The 23,737-nt window shown below is 39.2% G+C and overlaps 1 protein-coding gene across 1 annotated transcript in view; it reads right to left on the bottom strand.

Annotated features, from left to right (window-relative positions):
- Positions 1-23,737, bottom strand: part of STK32A (serine/threonine kinase 32A) — a 143,730-nt gene that overhangs the window by 27,452 nt on the left and 92,541 nt on the right. The window contains exons 6-7 of the mRNA XM_017513249.2: positions 16,191-16,228; positions 7,954-8,043 (exon numbers count right to left, since the gene is read on the bottom strand). Coding sequence (XP_017368738.1) covers positions 7,954-8,043; positions 16,191-16,228 — 128 coding nt within the window. The remainder of the gene's footprint in view (positions 1-7,953; positions 8,044-16,190; positions 16,229-23,737) is intronic.

Here is a 23,737-nt window from a genome sequence, read left to right as displayed (position 1 = left end):
ATATTGAAGGGCTTCCACCAACCCTTCAGGAAGATTCCCTGCACCTAAGAGAGTAAGTACTAAGAGAGTTGGAGAACAGCTAAGTGTTCTTCAAAAGAGCCACTGAGTATTTTGTTTGGTGCTCTTCCTTAAGTATTTCTATACATACATTCAGAAAAGGAAATAAAATGCTGAAGAATTTAACAGTTACAAGCAAATGTCTATATAACCATGACACAGGTCAAGAAATAGAATCTTGTCCCGATCACTGTGTCCTATTCTGTTCATTACCGTAGAAGTCACTGTGCTAAGTTTTATGTTAATAATTTTCTTGCTTTTCTTTTCTTTCTCCCTTTGTTTTTGGAGATGGAATCTCAATCCATTACCAAGAGTGCAGTGGCGTGATCTCAGCTCACTGCAATCTACGCCTACCGGGTTCAAGTGGTTCTCCTGCCCCAGCCTCCTGAGTAACTGGGACTACAGGTATGCACCACCATGCCAGCTAATTTTTGTATTTTTACTAGAGATGAGGTTTCAGCATGTTGGCCAGGATGGTGTCAATCTCTTGGCCTCTTGATCAATCCATCTTGGCCTCCCAAAGTGATCACAGGCATGAGCCACCACACCTGGTCCATTTTCTTGCTTTTCTATATAGATTGATCTCTGTGTACATATGTTTAGACAATAGTTTAGCTTTGCCTATTTTATATACCTCCCAGAAACTGTAGATAAATTGGCCACCTACCTATTTATTTATTTCAGTGCTTTATAATAAAGGAAACACTGACAAAGCAAAAAAGAAATCTATTCCTTGTATTTGATTAAATCTCATTAAATTAAAACATGAAATCAAATTGTATTCCTTGTATTCTTTGGTGTCTTTTCTTATTCAATGACATGTGTATATGATTTATCCAAGTTTCTACATATAGGTAAGTCTGCTCACTTTTAGTGCTAGATAAATATACCGTAATTTACCTACCTATTCCATTGTTTGATAGTCATTTGGGTTATTTTCAGTTTGGGACTATTGTGAACAACACTCTCATGAACATTCCTATACATATAAAACTCCTATAAGGGCATATCTCTTTAGGGTGTATTCCTACGGGGAACTGTTGGTGATAGGAATGGGTATTTTTTCTGTATACTAGAAGACACCAAACTATTTACAAAAGTGGTATATAAACTCACACTATGACCAGTATTATATCAGGGTTCCTTTGTTGAACATCCTTATCCACACTTGGGAATAACTGACCCTTTACTGACAATCTGGTGAGTATGTAATAATATTTCACTGTGGTTTAAATTGGCATTCTCTTATTTACTAATACGCTTGACCATATTTAATACATTTATTAAATATTTGGTCTTCCATCATTTGCTCTTCAGATTTTTTAAAACCTGGATATTAGATTTTGGTCAGGATATGAAAAAAAGGGACCCAACAGTAATCTATACATTTAATGTAATAGAATTAATTCACGGAGCCTTACAAAATTGATTCTAAATTTCATCTATAAGAAAAAATTATGGAAGTTATATTTTTGGAAAAGAATAGAGTCCTGCATTCCATGTATTAATCTATAAAGCTGCAGTAATTAAGATTGAAAGCTACAGAATATAGATGTTAGTACAAAAATATATTTAACTTATGATGAACGTATTTCAAATCAGCATGGAAAGGGACTTATTTAATATATAGTCTCAAAACAATTATTTAATAATCATGCAAAAATAAAGTCAGATCCTTGCCACATATGTTCAGTTAAAATAACACACAACTGAATTAAGTAAAAAAATGAAACCATAATCAGATTAAAAATATTAAGCAAACACATCTAAAATCTAGTGGTAAGAAGGTCTTGCTAAGAACAGCACCGAAGTTAGAAAACATAAAGTAAAAAGATGAGTAGCTTGATAATATTTTTAGCAAACTTTTGATGTCATAAATAGGCCATAAAACAACAGCAACTTAAAAAGTGGGAAATCATATTTGTAACAGAAAATGTACAACAAATATGATACACTAGGATTTCACATTCCATATACAAAAAAGATAAGAATTATTTACATAACCAATAAGAACTATTGAAATAGGATAAAAACATTAAACCTCAATAGAAAATGAGCAAAGAATTCGAACAAGCAATTTGCAAAAGAAGTCAAAGAAATACTGTGGTAATACCACAGTGTCATATCATTTTTACTTGTCTTTTTTGGGACAATTAAAGATATTGACAGTATAGCACTGATGAGAATGCAGGGAAATGAATATTTTCAGACACTTCCAGAGCAAGTACAAATTGATTGAATTTTCAGAAGATAAATGTATTAACATGTAAAGCCATTGACCAGAAATTCTTTTGCTCTTTCAGTTAATCAAATTAATTAATTGTAATTAAGAAATAAAAACTGCATATCTTGTATACAATACTATGTTTTGAATACATTGTAGAATGGCTGAATAGTGATAAATAACATGTGCTTTACCTCACATTATCCACATTACCATTTTTTAATGGTGAGAGCACAACATTTTCTTTCAGTGATTTTCAATAATAGAATACATTATTGTTTTTGAATAAAAAGTTATCGCAAAGAAGTAACTAAGTTGCAGGACACAATTTTGCTAACAGGATTTTTACTACAAATTTAAATATACAGGATGAGTATCCCCTATCTGAAATGCTTGGGACCAGAAGTGTTTCACATTTCAATTTTTTTTTTTTCAGATTTTAAAATGTTTGCACTATACTGGTTGACCATCCCAAACTCCCAAATCTCCAATCCAAAATACCCCAATGAACATTTCCTTTGAGCGTCATGTTGTTGTTCAAAAAGTTTTGGATTTTGGAGCATTTTGGATTTGGGATTTTTGGATTTGGGATGCTCTACCTGTATTTCAAAATGAGAAACAACCTAACGTTCAGCTAAAAAACTGATTAAATAAATGTGGTGCCACTCTCCAATTCTATAGCTCATGACCATTAAAAGCAATAGTTCTATCTACCAGTGTGGCAAAAGAAGCAGAGTGTCAGTTGTTAAGATCCAGGCTCTGGGGTCAGAGAGAAGGGGGCTTCAATTTTAGCAGAGGCATGCTTATTGACATGAACAAGGAGACAGTATAGCAGCATGTTAGGAGTTAGGGCTCTGAAGCATCAGACCCCTGTGACTGTCTCCAGCTTCACATTCAACAAGTTTCTTAACCCCTTGGTCTGCTAATTTCTGAAGTGAGAACAATATATACTATAATAATAGTACTGTATATACAAAATACTACAATAATTATACGTTAATATACTATAATAAAACTGTAAGGATAGTACTCGTCTCACAGAATTGTTTTTAGTTTAAATGACATAATGCATGTAGTTAGAACAGTAATGTCTAAGAGCTCAGTAATGCCAGCCATTCTACCTTCATCATTGTCACATCATCGTCACATCAGCGTCCGTGTCACAGGCATTGCATGTTTCTAGACTTGGGTTTAATTTCATGCATTGCCAATCACTTGCTGTGTGATTATGATCACGTCACTTTCTTTCTCTCTGGGCCTAATTTTTTTTAACTTATAAAATCAACACAATAGTAAAATCCATTTTATGGTGTTGACAGTTTAATAATAAATGTTAAAAACTTAGCAAAGTGCTTAGGACAATAAATGTTCACTATATGATGTCTATCATTATTACATTATAAAATGAAAATTTAGGTTATATTTAGCATGATCAAATATTTAAAAATGTAAACAGTATGTGTTTGTGCTTAGGAAAAGGGCTCTGGGAATAAACCATAAATATCTACTGACAAAGGATATTTTCTTTCCTTTTGCTTACTGGTCCATAGTGAACTTATCATACATATATATATATATAATTTGGAGGAGAATGTTTTAATTGGTTAACTCTAAGTAATCTGGATTATATTTACGCAGACAAAGAAAAGAGAGAAGGAATAGTGGAGGGACCAGAGGGAGCATGGAGGTAGAAGACAACAAATTGTAAAAAGCAAAACTTCCTTGCTGGATGGAAGGTGGTAAAGAACTGGCAGACTGATTTTTTTTTTTTTTTTTTTTGAGACGGAGCTTCGCTCTTATTACCCAGGCTGGAGTGCAATGGCACGATCTCGGCTCACTGCAACCTCTTGCCTCCTGAGTTCAAGCAATTCTCCTGCCTCAGCCTCCTGAGTAGCTTGGACTACAGGCGTGCGCCACCATGCCCAGCTAATTTTTTTTTTTTGTATTTTTAATAGAGATTTTGTAATTTTCACCATGTTGACCAGGACGGTCTCGATCTCTTGACCTCGTGATCTACCCGCCTCAGCCTCCCAAAGTGCTGGGATTACAGGCGTGACAGACTGTCTTCTTATTTCCAGAGCTATGAAACTGCTTTAAAAAATGCTCAACGTCTTGTATTAGTAGATGTATATTTCTCCAAACTTCAATCAATATTTTATATAGTTTTCTTTCTTTTTAGAATTTTTTTGTTCTTTCTGGTGAATTGCGAATTAGTATCCCATAGAATCACTATAAAATGGGTGCTGATGAATATCTGTTTGGTAGATTTTACCAAATCACTGGGAGCATAAATTTTAAAAAGAGACAGCAGGGATCTACCCACAATACCCCTTGGAAAGACTCTTCTCCAAAAGGAGAACTGTGGCAATCACATAATCATTTTGGAATAAGACAAGAAACATGTCTAATATATTAGCCTAACTAAATTGACTTAGAACCATTTAAAAACAGATAAAAATATTTACAAATATGTATTTTTATTTACTGCTTTATTTTTCTTTTAAGAAAAAGCTTGATTTCTGAAATCAGAGCTTGATTTAAACCTAGACTTTTCCATTATTAGCCATGTGATCTAGACCAAATCATTTAGCTTCTGATTTTTCTCATTATAAAATAGTGATAAGTATAGTCTGCCTCATAAGGCTGCTGGGAAAATAAATGAGTAAATGAATGTAAAACATTTAACACCTTGTCTGGTCCATGGAAAGATTTCAAGAAATATTAGTCATTGTTAATTACAAGGGTGAAAGTGGAAGGTGCACAGAATCTTTCCTAGATTCCAATTTTTCAGCTCTATCTTGTGAGAAGACTAGAAATGCCAACTTTGAAAAAATTACATTATACGGATATTATGCTTAAAACCACCGGGGAGAGGAAAGAATGGTGGCTTCTCCGTATTTCTCTCACCATGGAAACCAACCCTGGAAATCCAGATGCACATTTTCTGATTTGGCTCCAAGAAAATAGCCCTTAATATGGAAACCCAGGAAACCTGGGGAATAAACTCTTCAGAGCAGCGGGCTTGGATATGCTTTTTTATCATTTGAGTACCATAGGTTTTAGGCAGAAAATAGGCTGAATTATATGTGTCCATTATTTTAGAAGTGACAAAAGAGATTTATTCCCCCCACTGATAATTGGAAGTCACGAAATTTGCAGTTGTTCAAATATCATAGAAAGTAAGGCTCATTTTTTTTTCTCATAGAAGATTTCTGTTGAAAAGTGAGGTGGCTCTGCACGTAGGGGGTTCTCTTTTCCTCTCTCTTAGTTACATAGGGGAAGAGAATGAAATATTAAAAGAAAATGGCATTGCTCTTGTCCTTGATTTCACGTTGAAATATTTTGCTTTTCAATTACCGTGACCATATCTAGCTGATACAATTCATTCCACACCTGACTTAATCCCAACAGTTTAAACAGCGACATCACCTGCTTTAAGCATCTTAACTAATTAGGGTAAAGCACAAGTAGTTTTTAGTCTTCTATCATCTGCCAGCCACTGTGCAGTGTCTAACTTCCTGCTTTTGCTGGATAGGGAGCTCACCTAAAGATAGCTCAGTCTATTGTCTACTAAGTTTTAGTCCTATTTGCTTATTACATTTACTTTAGATGCTTTACAATTCAGTTCTGTGAATTTTAAAATAATTCTCCACTTTGCGAGGCTGAGACAGAAGTGTCACCTGAGGTCAGGAGTTCAAGACAGCCTGGTCAACCTGGTGAACCCCTTCTTTACTAAAAATACAAAAATTAGTTAGGCATCGTGGCAGGTGCCTGTAATTCCAGCTACTCTGGAGGCTGAGGCAGGAGAATCACTTGAACCCGAGAGGCGGAGGTTGCAGTGATCCGAGATCATGCCACTGCACTCACAAAGGAACTATTCTCATATCTGATTCAAAGCTGCTTCACCCACCCTGCTGGGCTGGCTGCAGCCACTGTAGTATGGAGGTGGAGGACTTATCTGGCTTTCACACAGGTCATTCTACCCTTTCCTAGAAAGCACTATTTCTTTTAGGACATGGAAGAAGGGTAGAAGAGGCAGATGGGTCCTAACACACGTGTTACCCCTGCTGCAGAGTAATCTCTCTTTAGGGGTCTGTGGCGGAAGTTGTGAATCCTAGCTACATGGTAGAACTACCCTAAGAGCTTTAAACCACCCTGTCCCTAGAATCCACCCTCAGTGATTCTGGTATGTTGAGCTCTATTGGGACCTGTGGTGCTTTCAGGAAGTCACAGTGACAGGAGCCTCCCTCCCTTTCAGGCTATACTCTTGAGCATTGGAGGGGCCCTTGTGAAACTGGATCACAGCCTGTAGCTAATCCACCTCCCTCTCCCCAACACAGTCACATTCACTGCATACCTGTCTCCTGCTGCTATGATCCTCAGCAGGACTAGCCCCCAAACTCATCAACCTTCCATGGCCAACCAGGCTATGTTAACTCCAGGACCAGTCAGCAAGTCCAGTAACCACACAGATATCTAACCAAAAATGAAATTCCAGGCACCTCTTCTTGTAGTCACTCTAAGAATTTACAGACAGTTCTCTTGAGATCTGACTCACTTGCCTTAGGAACACAGGGAGAAGGGAGGGAGAACTCCCTCTTTCTGAATACTGTGTGCCCCCTAAAGGGCACTAGCTCTCTCTTTACATTTTTGGAGCTGGATGGGAGGTAAAACTAATTCTGCTAAAAATTAGTTCTGCTGTCTATCTAGAGATGTCTGCTCCCAACAGGTGAACTTAGAGTTTGTAGTTTATTTGTTACCACAACTAAACATGAAACCAACTGACAATTTTGCATCTGACCCTATCTTTTTGGTCACCCCTTAGTACATGCTGAATAGTCAAGGCAAAAACAAGTTCCTCACCTACTACAAACAAGATAATGCAGACACATTTAAACTTTCTAAGGCAGAATTTCCTCATCTTTATTTTAAAAAATAATTTATTTAATTGTAGAGAGAGTCTCCCTCTGTCACCCAGGCTGGGGTACAGTGGCATGATCATAGCTTACTGCAGCCTCCAGCTCTGGACTCACACAATCCTTCTGCCTTCACTTCCAAAGCAGCTGGGACCACAGATGGATGCCACCATGCCCAGCTCCATAATTTCTTAATCTTTAAAAGGGAGAACTCATGGAATTGTTATGGCGCTACAACTAAACCTAAAATTATAGCTGGGAATGTATTTTGTAAAATTTATAGCTCTATTCATGTAATGTAGTATTATGTAAATAATGGTTAAAATAACACTTTGTCACTCACTACCAATTACTGTTTCCTACTTCTTTGTTTGGTTCTTTTTTAAAAAAATCTGCTTCCACTAGAATGTAAGCTCCAGGATCTGAAGACCTTGTCTGTGTTGCTTTCTACAGTCACCAGCATCTGAAACAGTGCTAAGCACACAGACACCGTAGGTATTTATTGAATTAATTAATATTTTTGTTAGGAAGTGGGTATACATGGTCATGAAATAAGTTTTCAAAATGTAATCAATGGTCCTCCTTTATCAAAATCATCTTGGGTGCTTGCTAGTGGAGAAGACCCATGAAATCAGAAGCTCCATAGGCAAAGTCAGAGAGGAAATTATCAGTTCCAGCTGCAAGTATCCACAGATGATTCCACCTGTAATAAATGGTATTTACAGAAAAAACAAGAGCCACTTATGAAACCCATACCCATGTAAGGCTTGGTGCCAGCCATGGTGCTAATCTGCATCTCCCTGGGCAGCATGGCAGCAATGTTGAAATCTGTGATGTGCACATGCCCTGCAGAGAGAGAAGAAACACACAGTGTTACGTCCCATTCAACCCAGTGGCACAACCATGCTTCTACCTGAAATCACCCAATTATTCTGTTAATTCCTGTAGGTTAGTTGCAGTTGGGTTCAGGCAATAAAAGCTCAACTGTTCCACCCTCAAGGCCAATATGGTCTTAAGCCAGCAATCCTCCATTACATAATATGCGATGATCAGTCTCTCATTGTAAACCTAGAGTTCAGCCTCAGAAAGTTTTACCCTTAGTAGTTAAGAATTTGTGGTCAGGTTATTCTAGTTAGGCAGTTTTTGTCTGTTGGTAACATTTTAAGTTAGTTTAGCCTGTGAATATCATGAAGGAGATAGCCAAGGTATACTCAAAGTATCACATTTCCAAACATCTCTTATGGGGTTTTTTTTTTTTTTTAAGAGGCAACTAGACGAGGCGTGGTGGCTCACACCTGTAACCCTAGCACTCTGGGAGACTGAGGCAGGTGGATCACTTGAGGTCAGGAGTTTGAGACCAGCCTGGCCAAAATGATGAAACCCTGTCTCTACTAAAAATAATAATAAACAAAAATTAACCGAGTGTGGTGTGGGTGCCTGTTATCCCAGCTACTTGGGAGGTTGAGGCAGGAGAATCACTTGAACCTGGGAGTCAGAGGTTGCAGTGAGCCAAGATCATGCCACTGCACTCCAGCCTGGGCAACAGAGTGATATTCCAATTAAAAAAAAAGGGGGGGGCAAATATTGTTACTACAAAGCTGGTATGAATGTGGATACGAATATTTATTTCCTAGCCAAGAAAGCCTCCCTTTACTCCAAGTTTTTCTAAAATATTTTTGGATACATTTTTTGTCTGATAGTTCAGGTTGGCCTCATCAGTCCCCAACGAAGTAACTGTTATCAAGGGACAGCGGGGGTGAGGGGAGGGAAATCAACTTTATTTTTTATTTTATTTTAGTTTTTGAGAGAGTTTTGCTCTGTTGCCAGGCTAGAGTGCAAAGGCGCGATCTTGGCTGACTGCAACCTCTACTTCCCAGGTTCAAACAATTTTCCTGCCTCAGCCTCCTGAGTAGCTGGGATTACAGGTGCACGCTACCACGCCTGGTTAATTTTTGTATTTTTAGTAGAGATGGGGTTTCACCGTATTAGCCAGGATAATCTCAATCTTCTGACCTCATGATCACTTTGGAAGACCTCAGCCTTCCAACGTGCTGGGATTACAGGTATGAGCCACCACGCCCAGCCAACCAACTTCATTTTTAAAGGGACTCTATAAACAGCACTAGATGGGGAGCCAGGAGGCCTGGATTCTGCCTTGAACTCTACCCCTAACACATAGTAGACTTTAAGTCCTTTTCATAAAAAAAGAATGGGTAGACTAAATGATCTTTAGGGGCTCTCTCAGCTTTAACACTCAAAGCAACAGCGAGTGGGTCTAACATTTATATTTGGCAGGGAACACTCTCTATGAGATGCTCTAGGGTTCCTGCATTTACAGCCAGAGGGAACAAAAGGGCAGTGCCAGAAGCTCCAGCAGACAGGCCTATTATGTTAGCTGTTGGCATGACAATCATCTGCTTTCAGAGAATCTTGAAGTGTTGGCATTTCCATTTACATGTGTCTGTGGTTTTGATGAGATACAGCTGTAATTGGAGAGCATGTCATCAGCCCACAGTCCACACTCCCCATATCAAACTTAATTGTCTGTTCCCTGATAGTATCCAGCCTGCTGCTAAAGATAAATCCCACTGCCTTTATCACCAGGGTTTTATTCTGTGCAGACAGTGCTCAGTTTTATTCATGTGATGATATTTCAGTAAAGTAAAGGGAGCACTAACCTAGTCAAAAGTTATTCTTGCTAGAGTGGCACCCATGCCTGATTTCAGAAACTTACCCTATCATAGCATAGGTTGTCTCTGTTTTTCCTTTTTCTTTTCTCCCCATGGGTCTTGCTCATACTGTTGGACCAGTGATTCACAAAGTTTAATACAAATCAGGTGGGTCTGAAAACTATGGTAAAGAGCCCGTTTCTTGGAGTCAGACTGCCTGGCTTCAAGTCTAGGTTCTACCGATAACTAGCTGTGTTACCTTGAGAAAGTCACTTATCCCACTCTGTAAAGTTGGAAAGGTAATCAGTCTTTTCAAGAGGTTGTTGGAAAGGTTAAATGAAATAATGATTACGGGAGACTTAGCACAGCGTTTGGCAAGAAGCGTTTAATTGTTGATATCTGTCATTATCAGAAACTTCAGTGTAGTTTTGCAAAAATATGTGCCTGGGCTTCAGTCTCCTGAAACTCCAGCGGGACTCGTAGGAAAGCCAGGCATCTGTATTAAAAACAACAAATTCTACAGGTGATTCAGATGAGCAGCCAGACATGCAACAGTCTACTTCAGTCTGCAGACATTTTCCAAGCTGACTCAGCTACAAGATTATCTATGCTCATGTAGAAGTGGAAGAAATGGAAGGTAGAGAAGGCTTTAGAGCCAATTGATTCCTACAATGTAGCCCCCAGACCAGCAGTATCATCATCACCTGGGAACTTGTTAGATAGGCAAATTCTTCCCCCGCCCCACCACTCAGCTGTATTATACTAAATCAGAAACTCTGGGGGTTGGGCCCCAGTGTTTAAATAAGCCCTACAGGTGATTAAGAGGCCCAATAAGGTTTGAGATTACAGTTTTAAAAGAGGGCCTAGCTTAGCAGAACGTCTCAACTCTGGTAAGTACTCATTATATGTCAGTTGAAAGAATGTTGAATATTTACCTTTTCAGTGTTGTTTACACGTGTGTGATTAATTCAGTTTTCAAAATGTTGTCGCATAAAGTTTCTTCTTTAGCCCAGTGAGGTAGGCCCTATTTTATATATGAGTCATTTATGGCTAAGTTCAAAAGACTCAAAAGTTACAGAGCTGGAGTTAAGACCTAGAATTTTGTCTAGGATCCCTTTGTTAAGCTATGAATCTCCCAAAAACTTTGTGTGCTGTATCACAAGACCAAAGAACCGAATAACCTAAAACAATTACTTTCTGATTAGCTGAGAATTCTTTTCCACTGCCAGGATGCCTAGTAAAGAACAGGGAGAAATTACTTGAGGGTAGTGTTCTATCGGATCTTCTAGCCTGGTGCTTTTGAGCTAAACAATGACAGCAGAACTTCACAGTGCTGGCCCTAAGCCTCAGTTCCAGGTCCAGCTGCAGCCATGCCTTGCTTCTGCTTACCATGGTGACCTATCTGCTAGGTTGCCTTCTGTGTTTTGAAAATGAATTTGAGTGCTGGATCACAGGAGAGGTTTCAGCTTCCTGCTAATTGAAGGACAAAGGAATTGCCTTGGGAAGGAAGGACCTCTCTAGCTTCTTTCGTAAGCCCAGGCCTTGAGTGAGCCTTACAGCAAAGTTTCTCAACTTCAGCACCATTGAAATCTTGGGCCTGATAATTCTTTGCAGTGAAAACTGTCCTGTGCATTGTAGAATGTATGTTAGCATCCCGGCCTCTACCTACTAGCTGCTGGTAGCACCTCCCAACCCTGGCTGGAATCTTGATCATCAAAAATGTCTCCAGACATTACCAAATGTCCTCTGCAGGGAAAAGCAATAGAGCAAAATTACACCCACTTGAGAATCACTGCCTTAGTGAAGAGTTTTTCAGGTGAAAGCCTCAGGACTTCCTAATTTACCGTCCTAGGAGAGGGTTTCTGCCTTTTCTTTTTACCTCTTGCTTGGGACAGAGGACCACATAAAAAATCTGAATTCATCTTATGATGTCATTGAATTCAGCCATCACTGTTGTCATTTACACTCTTTCTTACTCCTCCTGGTCACAGCCTGAGGATCTCTGCTTTCAACAGAGTACTCTAAGGCACCATAAGAGCTGGCTTTGCTCCCAACTTTTAAGTCTCTCCTACTTGTAGGTAGTTAGAATATTTGCCCCACATTTTTCTGAGATTCTTGCTAAAAATGCATAACCCTAGGTACTACCTAGGGAGTGATTATCTGGGGATAAGTTACAGTATTCTACACTGTATGTCGTTTTAAAAGGGCACTGTCCACTTGATATTTTGGCACATTTTGAGACACTGCAACGGGAAGACTGTTTCTCACCTCCTAGACTGAGTTTTTGCCTCTATTCCTTGTGACTGGATGGTATTAAGAAACCTAAGTGAGAGATGATGACATAATTGTCATTTTCTCAGATATGTCAAGCAGACATTACTGTTCCTGTAATTGTAGCATTTCCTGAGTTAGAAAAATACAAGAATTTTAGACACTATGGAATTGATAGAATTGGATGGGGTATTTAAGTTGGTAGGAAATGAAAATATACATTAGGACAGTTGATCAGGTGTCACCCAGACCTAATGCTATTTCTAAACAAGTAAATGGGAGATTTGGGAGAACAGTACGGATGTGCTTTAAGTTAAAAACATTTTTTAAGGCAAATTCTAATGTACAAGGAATATTTATTAACAGTGGATTTCCCATGTTACGGTCAGTCTTTTCAGATAAATATAAAGAGCATGAGTCAAGAATAAAACAAAGTTTCTGCCTGTTACTGAATGGTGCTGCATTAAAATGTAAGCAACAAGGTGTGATACACAGCTCACTTGTAGGGATGGGCATAGGAGGCACCAGAGAGATAGGGGGTTACCCTTCATGGTGGCTAAAATTTCCACACAAGAGGCCCATGTGACAGCCCATCAGGGATGAAATATTATAAATGAAGATGGACAAATGAGGTCTTCAAATATGAGCTCCACATGGAAAAATCACACCAGTAGACACTCTGAAAGGCAGGCATTGATTTGTGGTCCAGCTGATTCTCACATGATCAGCTCTACATAGTGACCTGGGGGAAGATGAACAACAGGAATTTATTCATTGAAAAGTGGTTAGTTATGTTCTTTGAGTAATGTTTTAGAGTCCTACTTTTTCAGAATCTGAACAAAGTAAATAACTTCAAAAAATATATTTTCTCCAGAAAGAGATCCCTAAGACAATTTTTAGAAAATGGCTTTCAGTGTTTTTGGTTTGCTCGCCTCTGTACCATTCATACACAATCTTTCTCGAAGCAATTGATTTTCAAATTGAGTTCAGTATAGGAATATAATATAGAAAAGCCTCTTCTTAATTCACTGGCCAAATTAAAAAAAGAAAAAACTTTGAGAATGAAAGCAGTCATTGTAAATAAGATACCAGAAAACAAGGGCAGACTGAGGCTATCTCTCCGGCACATTGGAATGATGGCTTGTACAGAGCCCCAGCTCCGCCAAGAATAAAATGCCATGACTGTGCCCTCACCCCCTGCACACATGAAAGACAGCAGAATGTACCCCAGAAAGTGTAGTTACCTGAGGAAGAAGGGATAAACAAAATGGTTTAAACACAGATCTAACAAGTAGACAAGCAGAATATTTGTTATATCACTTCTGAAATCAAAATAATTATTTGGGAAAGAGCGTTTACAGATTCTGTCTGGTAGAGATTTGGTAAACATAAGTTATGTGTCAGCAGAGACAAAGCCACATAAAACAAGATGAAGCAGTCCCAGCTTCCTTTCCAAGGAAAGAAAGCCATGACTACCTCATAAGAATTGTACTAGTATTAGACTTTTATTGAGTGACAGTTATTAGCATCAAGTACTTTACACATATTAGGTCAGTCTTTACAATGACTCTAAGATGTAAGTATTCTTTTGATCCCTGAAAAACTAAGACAAAGTTTAGGCAACTTGCCAAAGCTCTCAGAGCTAGTAAATGAGTGAAGTGTGTTTTGAATGAAGGCAATCTGACTCCAGAATTCACATTCTTAACCACACTGTTACATAATTAATCTTTTGCAAGGGTAGTCTCTAAGGGTGGTTAAACTTGAAGATTAATTGATTGCTTCACTTTTTTTCTCATCTGCAATCACCAAGTTGCCAAGAAAATGAGGAGGGGAAAGAAGTTGACTGAAGGAGAACAGGATGCCTTCATGATAGATATGAGATGAAGCCATGGATGAGGCCTGGGATGAAAACACTGTTCTCTGAATGGAGGATAAAGCTTGAAAAGTGTTGCATTGATAGGACCTGTATGCCTCCATTCAGGGCCTCTATAAATGGTGGAGCAGCAGAAATCATGCACAAAGGCACCCAACTGAGGGAGCAAGTGAGGACAAAACCCCAACCTGGGTTCTCCTTGGTGGGCCATGTGCTGCCAGGAAGCTGTGGTGGACAGAGGGAGCACTTTCCCTAAGTTGCACAAAGGTGACCTCTATATGCTAGAAGAGAAGCTAGTGGTAATTGTCCTTTCCCCTTACAAAAGACAGGGTCTCTCTATGCTGCCCAGGCTGGATTCAAACTCCTGGGCTCATAGGATCCTCCTGCCTCAGCCTCCCAAGTAGCTGGTACTACAGGTGCCTGCCACTGCCCAGCTCTGGATAGCTGGTATTTAAAAGTCACCTTCATGCTAAGTCTCACCATTGCTCACATTTCTGAGAATCAGAGGCTCTGTTTTCAAATGTCAGAAGCAGTAAAGATAAGGAAGAAATAAGGCATCGGAAGAAAGTGGAAAAAATCTTTTTGGACAGTCCATAAATAAGTAATGACACTGAGCTTTGAAATTAGAGGTCATATACCAGTGTTTCTTAGCCCTGTGAGCACAGGTGGGATCAGGCAAATCAGGCTCAAAACTAGGTAAATAAATAATGAGCAATAGATGGTACTTGGAGTTTCAGTTCCACTTGCAAATCCTTTTTGTAAAAATCGAATAAGGAGAATTTAAGATTTAGGACTCTCCTAATTTAGCAGCCTTCTAAAGACATAATAAAGATCATATTGACACTGTTAACATTTATATCATACAGGCTGTGTGCCTTACAGGTCTTACCTGATGTTCCAATGAATCCAAATTTACATGAAAATAAATATTAGGAAGAAATTATACACATTTAATCACTGCGGGCAAAAGCTTATTCTAGAGGACATAGTTAATCAGTAGTTCTTGAAATTCAGCATTCACTTATCACCATCTTGATTATTGCCATATCCCTATATCACAAATCTGGATAACACAACTTTATCTCTTTTATACTTTTCTTTAAACTAACTGATTTTTTTTTCAAACTGAATATTTTTTGAGATGAAGTTTCACTCTTGTTGCCCAGGCTGGATTGCAATGGTGCAATCTCTGCTCACTGCAACCTCTGCCTCCTGGGTTCAAGCGATTCTCCTGCCTCAGCCTCCCAAGTAGCTGGGATTACAGGCACCTGCCACCACGCTCAACTAACTTTTGTATTTTTAGTGGAGATGGGGTTTCACCATGTTGGTCAGGCTGGTCTTGAATTCCTGACGTTAGGTGATCCACCTGCCTCGGCCTTCCAAAGTGCTGGGATTACAGGTGTGAACCACAGGGCCTGGACTCAAACAACTGAAATTTTTAAACAGAAAACTTGATATCTCTTCTGAGATATATTGGTATGTATATGTGTCAGCATAGACAAAGCCACATAAAAGAAGATGAAGCAGCTCCAGCTTTCTTTCCAAGGGGAGAAAGCCATGACCACCTCATAAAAATTGTACTAATATTAGACTTTTATTAAGTGATTTATTTGTGACAGTCACTGCATCAAGTACTTTACACGTAATATGTTAGTATTTACAATGACCCTAAGATATAAGTATTCTTCTGTGATATCAAGTAAATGTAAAAACCAATTTGCAAATGTAAAAGCAGTTTGCCTTTTATAAGAAGGAATGCATAGAAATAGATGCAATGAGAACAAAATAATGTTGCTAATGTCTAGGTAGATGCTATTGCTGGTCAAATGCTCTCATCTTGAGGTCTCTGTATCATGGAAAACATAGGTGATTGTGTGTTGTATTAAGGCTAACACTAAAAAATCCTGATGGTTTTCCTGAAGAAATATGGTAGTGAAAGCAAATAGAGTAGAATATGACTTTCTCAGTAGGTAAATTCAATGTTACTTAAGGGTATATTGTTGTACTATATCCTGCCATAAGTAATAAAGTTCCCCCATATTGTCTATGAGGAGTTTACACATAGAGCTCAACTGAATATAGCAAAATACCTTTTCCATGTGTAATACTCCTCTGCTGGGAATAATCAACTTTTCTACGAGCATGTCATGTTGTTGATTGCAAACAAATAACTCACTTACCATGTTCATCAAGTAAAATATTGTCAGGCTTCATATCCCTAGAGAAGTAAAAAGAGAAAACAAAGTTGCTCTTAATAAACAGAACTAAGGGGTACAGGCAAAAAAAAAGTGCTTAAGAAAGCTAACTAGAGTTGAAACAATGTACCAGCCCCGCAATACTCATCTTCTCATTCAATTCTCACAGTATTTTTATGAGGCAGAAATCCCCAATTTCTAAATCAGAAAACCAAAGCTGAACCCAAGGTCACAGAGCTAGTAAATGGAAGAACTGGGCTCTGAACCAGGGCCTCTCTCATTCAAAACCTCAGACTCTTAACTTCCTACAGCATATGGATCTAAGCATGTAGATACAGGTCCATCAGATCATGTAAAGCATTTACCTTGCCATGAAGTAGTGTTAGTAGTATTAAGCATCGTTTTCGTGTGTAACTATGGAATTACACAGATGATATAAACTTAGACTGTAAATGCGAAAAATATGATTGATAATGTAGTTATATAACCACTTCATCTCCTCACATCCACATCTGCTGTTCCTTTGCCTGAATTAGAGTCCTCTCATCACTGCACTCAGACAACGCAGATGCTACTTCCTGTAGGGAGCCTTCCTGATTTTTCAATTATGGGTCAAATCTCCCTGCCGGCATGTATTCAGACCACACGGGATGCTTCTTCCACCATAACATTTATCACACTTTATCACACACTTGGTTCTGTTTATCGATACAGGACTTGTTAGTCATTAATATTTTTAAGTAAAGAGTAAGCTGACAATCTGAGTCTGTCAAAGATTAAGGTACCTTTCCTCTAGCAGCATGAAAGCCACCTGACTAGGATAAAAATGTGTTCCCAAAACCTGTTCTTCTTCCACCTTAACATTTATCACACACTTGGCTCTGTTTATTGATACAGGGCTTGTTACTCATTAGCATTTTTAAATAAAGAGTAAGCTGGCAGTCTTGGTCTGTCAAAGAGTAAGATACCTTTCTTCTAGGCTGAAAATGTGTTCCCAAAACCTGCTTCAGAATTTCTTCCTTAATGGATTCTATGAATTTAGGCTGAAGGGCTTTAATGGTACATTAGGGAAAGGCAGTAAAAATCTGAGAGTGGAAAAGTGAGGGCTGTTATAAACCAAAATGAGATTCCTTCATTTAGGAGTGCTCCTTACCACAATATTCACAAAGGCTTTGAAAACTCTATCATTCTATCCTCCAAGTATTAACTGTCAAACTACTCCCTTCATTGGAAGAAGGTGGGTTTTATGCTTGCCTATGCATTATTTTTATTTTACTATTTTATTTTTTTCAGTTATTTTAAAATAAAAAATGTGTGAATTTAAAGTGGCCAACATGATACTTTGATACACATACACACAGTGAAATGAGAACTACTGTCGAGCGAATTAATAATCCATCTACCCACATAGTTACGTTTTTCTTTCCTTTGTGGTAAAAACACCTTAAATCTACTCTTAACAAATTTCTAGTATATAGTACAATGTTACTAACTGTAGTTGTCTTGCTGTACATCGGTGTGTGGAAGACTAGTCCAAATCTTTTCACTAACTATCCTAAGAACGATAATAATTAAATAACTATAGGTCTTATAACATCCTAAAAAAAAAAAAAAATCCTGGCCATGCACAGCGGTGTGCACCTGTAGTCCCAGCCACTCAGGAGGTAGAGGAGGGAGGATCATCTGAGCCCAGGAGTTTGAGGCTGCACTGCACTATGATCGTGTCTCTGAATAGCCACTGCACTCCAGCCTAGGCAACGTAGCAAAATCCTGACACAAAAAATTTTTGTAATCTGCAAGTTTTCCAAGTGGATCATGAGCTCCTTGATATCCAGGGATGGTTTCTTGATTAATATCATATTCTATCCCAGTGCCTGATGGTCAGTAAATGAAGAATTTAATGATACCCAGAGAAATTCCAGTGCACTTAAGAAGGCTGATCCCAACAGTATATACAGAGCACTGTGGCACACCATCAAATACTCTCTGCAGCATAAAGCTAGAGATAAACCAGGTGCTAGGCTCTTTCTACCTCTTTCAGATCTGCATCCAATGAGCATCAAGTACTGTTTGCCAGGTGAGAAAGAGGCCCAGAGGAGCCCTACCCAGGATGGATGAGAGTTGAATGAGGCAAGACCAGTGTAAAATTTCTTGGTCTGAATTTATGAGGACTTACTGGGAGAAATTAATTGCTGTGGATTTGACGTTTTATTAGCTTTCTTTTAAACCCCTGAGTACCATTTTTCTTGTTTATTGAATCTATACATCATTGTGTTCACACTTTTCCCAGAAACTCCTTTGAAATGTAATAATACAGAGATCAGAGAGGGAACAATTAGTTTAACATGATAATTCTTACTTAAATCTTATGTTCATTTATTCATCAGATATTTACTTACTTTGGTAGGCCGATGGAGTAAGATATGGAAAGCATAAAGATAAATGAGGCAGAGTTCCCTCAGGGATGGAGAGGATGAGAAAGCTTTGTAAAGAGCCCTGACACAGAATGGGAAAGGAGTACTTTTACCACGTATTCAGAGAAAGAACATGAGAAAAATTTAAGAAAAATGTGTGAGTGAATTTGTAAAAATAAAAATAAGTTACCTAAGCTTAGGTTCTAACTATACATTTTCTCCAAAATATAATAGGGTCATATCTAATTCATTACAGAGTGAATTGCAGTATGTAAGGTTGTTTATTCACATACCAGGAGAGAGAAAATGAAACCTAGGGTGCACTATTAAAATTCCTACTAGAGCAAGTTGAGATTTTTTTATTTTTAAATTTTAGCACCACTTCTTTACCTTTTCAGTCTTCTCAAGTAAAAGTAAGTGTGAAGTGACTCACAAAATGTTTTTTTTTTTCATTGAAAGCAGCCTATAATATATTTTAGCTTAGTGGCTAATAAATATGGATATGCTTCAAAGTCACCTGGGGAGATTTGAACAGTGTGAATTCTCTTGTCAGGGGCATTTAAACCAGAGTGACTTCATCCTGGATGGGTGAGATAGGAATTTAGGAATCAGTAGGAGTGGTTTTGCAAGGTACAGGTCACAAAGACCCCGCTGATAGAATAAGATGTAGTAAAGAAGCTGGCCAAAACCAAGATGGTGACAAAGGTGATCTCTGGTCATCCTCACTGCTCATTATACACTAATTATAAGACATTAGCATGCTAAAAGACACTCCCACCAGCACCATGACAGTTTACAAATGCCTTGGCAATGTCTGGAAGCTACCCTATATGGTCTAACCCTCAGTTCTGGGAATTCCCCATTCCTTTCCCAGAAAACTAATGAATAATCCACTCTGTGCTTAGCATGTGATCAAGAAATAACCATAAAAGTAGCTAGCTGGCAGCTTTTGGAGCTGCTCTGCCTATGGATTTGCCAACCTTTTATTCCTTTACCTAAATAAACTTCTTCCGCTTTATCAGCTTGCTCTTGAATTCCTTCCTGCATGAAGCTAAGAATCCATGTGGCTTCCCACCCAGTTTTGAGGTGCACCCTGTGATACCCTGACCTAGCTTAGTCCTAAGGCATTAGTCTCTCTGTTTAAGACTTGCTCAGGCATCTGTCTTAAGCTGAAGAGAATCTTCTAGGTCATTTTAGTGTGCAGTCATGTTCAGGAAGGCTGTCTAGGCATTGTCCAAATCCAAAAACGTCAATCTCATTTTTAAATACGAACCTCTTAAAAGCTTATCTATGAATGAAAAGGTGCTGAAAAAGTGTAACACATAATTTGTCAACAAATTCTTTGGTTAAAATATATGTGGAGGTCTTTTATGACCAACATATCTGTGTTAGTTTATTCTCACATGCCTAATGAAGACATAACCAAAACTGGGTAATTTATAAAGAAAAAGAGGTTTAATGTACTCATAGTTCCACATGGTTGGGGAGGCCTCACAATCATGGTGGAAGATGAAGGAGGAGCAAAAGCACCTCTTACGTGACAGCTGCAAAAGAGCATGAGCAGGGGAACTGCCCGTCATAAAACCATCAGATCTCACAAGGCTCACCCACTATCACGAGAACAGCATGGGAAAAGCCTACCCCCTTGACTCAATTCTCCAGTTGCCTCCCATGACATGTGGGTATTATGGGAGCTACAATTCAAGATGAGATTAGGGTGGGGACATAGCTAAACCATATTATTCTGCCCCTAGCCCCTTCCAAATCTCAGGTTCTCATATTTCAAAATGAATTATAACTTCCCAACAGCCCGCCAAAGTCTTAACTCATTTCAGCATTAACTCAAAAGTCCACAGTCCAATGTCTCATCTAAGATAAGCAAGTCCCTTCTGCCTATAAGCCTGTAAAATCAAAAGCAAGTTGGTTAATTCCTAGATACAATGGGGCTACAGGCATTGGGTAAGTACACCCATTCCAAATGAGAGAATCTGGCTGAAACAAAGGTGCTACAGGCCCCATGCAAGTCTGAAATCCAGCAGGGCAGTATAATCTTAAAGCTCCAAAATGACCTTATTTGACTCCATGTCTTACATCCAGTTCATGCTAATGTAGGAAGTGGGCTCCCACAACCTTGGGCAGCTCCCCCTCCCCGCCGTGGCTTTGCAGGGTACAGCCCCACTCCTGGCTGCTTTCTTTGGCTGGCGTTGAGTGTCTGCAGTGTTTCCAGGCACATGGTACAAACTGTTGGCAGATCTGCCATTCTGGGATCTGGAGGATAGTGGCCTTCTTCTCACAGGTCCACTATGCAGTACCCCAGTGTGGATTCTGTGTGGGGGTTCCCACGCCACATTTCCCTTCCACAACGCCCTAGCAGAGGCTCTCCATATAGGCTCTTCCCTGTAGCATACCTCTGCCTGGACGTCCAGGCATTTCCATATATCCTCTGAAATCCAGGCAGAGGTTCCCAAACCTCAATCCTTGACTTCTGTGTATGCACAGGCCTAATGTCATGTGTAAGCCATCAAGGCTTGGGGGATGCACCCTCTGAGGCAATGGTCTGAGCTGTACCTTAGCCCCTTTAGACATAGCTTGGATGCAGGGCAGCAAGTCCTGAGACTACACAAAGCAGCAAGGTCCTGGGCCCAGCCCATGAAACCATTTTTCCTCCTAAGACTCAGGGCTTGTGATGGGAGGGGCTACCTCTGATATGCCCTAGAGACAGTTTCCCTATTGTCTTGGCAATTAACATTTAGCTCCTCATTACTGACGCAAATTTCTGCAGCCAGTTTGACTTTGTCCTCAGAAAATGGATTTTTCTTTTCTATTGCATCATCAGGCTGCAAATTTCCTGAACTTTTATGTTCCGCTTTTCTTTTAAACATGAGTTCCAATTCCAAACCACATCTTTGTGAATGAATAAAACTAAATGCTTTTAAGAGCACCCAAATCACATCTTGAATGCTTTGCTGCTTAGAAATTTCTTCTGCCGGATACCCTAAATCATCTCTCTCAAGTTCAAAGTTCCACAGGTTTCCAGGGCAGGGGGCAAAATGTCACCAGTCTCTTTGCTAAAGCATAGCAAGAACCACTTTTGCTCTAGTTTCCAATTAGTTCCTCATCTCTACATGAGGTCACCTCAGCCTGGCTTTTCTGTTCATGTCCCTGTAAGAATTTTTATCAAAGCCATTTAATAAGTCTCTAGGAAGTGCCACACTTTCCCACATTTTCATATCTGCTTCTGAGCCCTCCAAACTGTTCCAACTCCTGCCTGTTACCCAGTTCCAAAGTTGCTTCCACATTTTTGGGTATCTTTACAGCAGCACCCCATTCCCCATACCAATTTGCTTCATTAGTCTATTCTCACACTGCTAATAAAGACATATCCAAGACTGAATAATTTATAAAGAAAAAGAAGTTCAAAGGACTCGCAGTTCCACATGGCTGGGGGGCCCTCACAATCATGGCGGAAGGCAACAGAAGAGCAAAGGCACCTCTTACATGGTGACTGGCAAGAGGCTGTGTGCAGGGGAACTGCCCCTCATAAAACCATCAGATCTCATGGGACTCACGCACTACCACAAGAACAGAATGGGAAAAACCCACCCCATGACTCAAATACGTCCCAGTGCATTCTCATGACAAATGGAGATTATGGGAGCTACAATTCAAGATGAGATTTGGATGGGGACACAGCCCAAACATAACAATATCATAAGCAGATAGGTAATGATGAATTCCCCCTTACTTATTTATCATTCTTGGTGACTTCAGTGTCTACATGAATACTCCATCCAGCACCCCAGCCTCTCAGTTTTTTGACTTATCTCCAATAATCCTCATCCATCTCACGCCAATAGTTTCCTTATTCTCACTTCCTTAATCATCCCCTTGTCATAACTATAGCCTAGGCCCTGACCAGCATAGCCTTCTATCTGATACAATTTCCAAACTGGCATATCTATCACATTAAGACCACCAATGATTGGCCTTGTCACTTTTTCTTTATACATCAAAACTCTTATATTTTCAATTCCTGTCCATAGTTTACTTTTAACATTCCTTGTAAGAATGCTTAATTCTCTCAACTCCCAACCCCCATTAGGATGTAAGTTCTAAGTGAAAGGACTTCTTTTCTGCATTGTTCAATGCAGCAGCCCCTGGACTCATAAAAGCACCCAAAAATAAAGTAGGTACTTGAGTAGCTATTTGTCATAAAAATGAATAAATCTTGCTCCCCCCACCCTCTTCTCAAATTCTTGGAATACTAAGCCCTGTGTGTGTTTTTCCCCTAAGAAGAAAAAACAAAACGACACAACCAATCTCCACCCCCAAACAACACAAACAAACCCTGTGTGCCAGATGCCAACTAAGAGTTTCTAGTAAGTGTATGTGTATGTAGAGAGTAAGAGTAATAAGTGATTTCTGCCTTTTATGAGCCTATGATTTCAGAGGGACTATGGAATTTTGGGGGTGATAGAGGGAAATTCTAGGACACATTCGTTGGCAATCCTTCATTGCATCTTGGTTTGATAAAACTGAAAAAGCCATGTCCTGCTGAACCAGCTGATTCCAGCTGTGAGAACTATAAATAGCAGAGTGGAAATACAATGCTCCCTGCAGCAGGCTCCAAGGAGGAGTTGATATATCCGCTGTTCTCACTTGAATGACTTTACAAGACATTAGCAGAATTAATAGGCTAATTACATCCCTTCATTGAGCCAACCCTGGAATCAAGTTGCTCACCCTGCAATCCTATACAGTGTATGGTACATGAAAATAGCAAACAAGAAAATCAGTATATCCAAACACAAATCAACTCCTGTAGTGTCCCATGGCCTTCTGATGGTCCGTGGTTTGAATTTAATTCTTTGCCACTTAACAGTCTCTTAGATTGGGCCATTGCCAAGTTCTGGAGAGGGGAAAAGTATTATATATATAGTTCTGTAACATTATTTAGAGTGTCACAGATGGGCTCTTCGTCTCAAAAAACAGACCTACGTTAAGAAGGAGTGAGGGAAGAGTATAAGGAAAAGCATAGTTTGGAACAGGGGCAGAAGTGAAAAGCAGTCAGGATTAGATGGTTAAGGACTGGATATCATTCTCCTAAGATTTACCTCA

Source organism: Cebus imitator, unplaced genomic scaffold, assembly GCF_001604975.1.
Source record: "Cebus imitator isolate Cc_AM_T3 unplaced genomic scaffold, Cebus_imitator-1.0 Scaffold489, whole genome shotgun sequence".
In the NCBI taxonomy this organism is placed as follows: domain Eukaryota; kingdom Metazoa; phylum Chordata; class Mammalia; order Primates; family Cebidae; genus Cebus; species Cebus imitator.
This window is presented reverse-complemented; position numbering and strand designations above follow the sequence as displayed.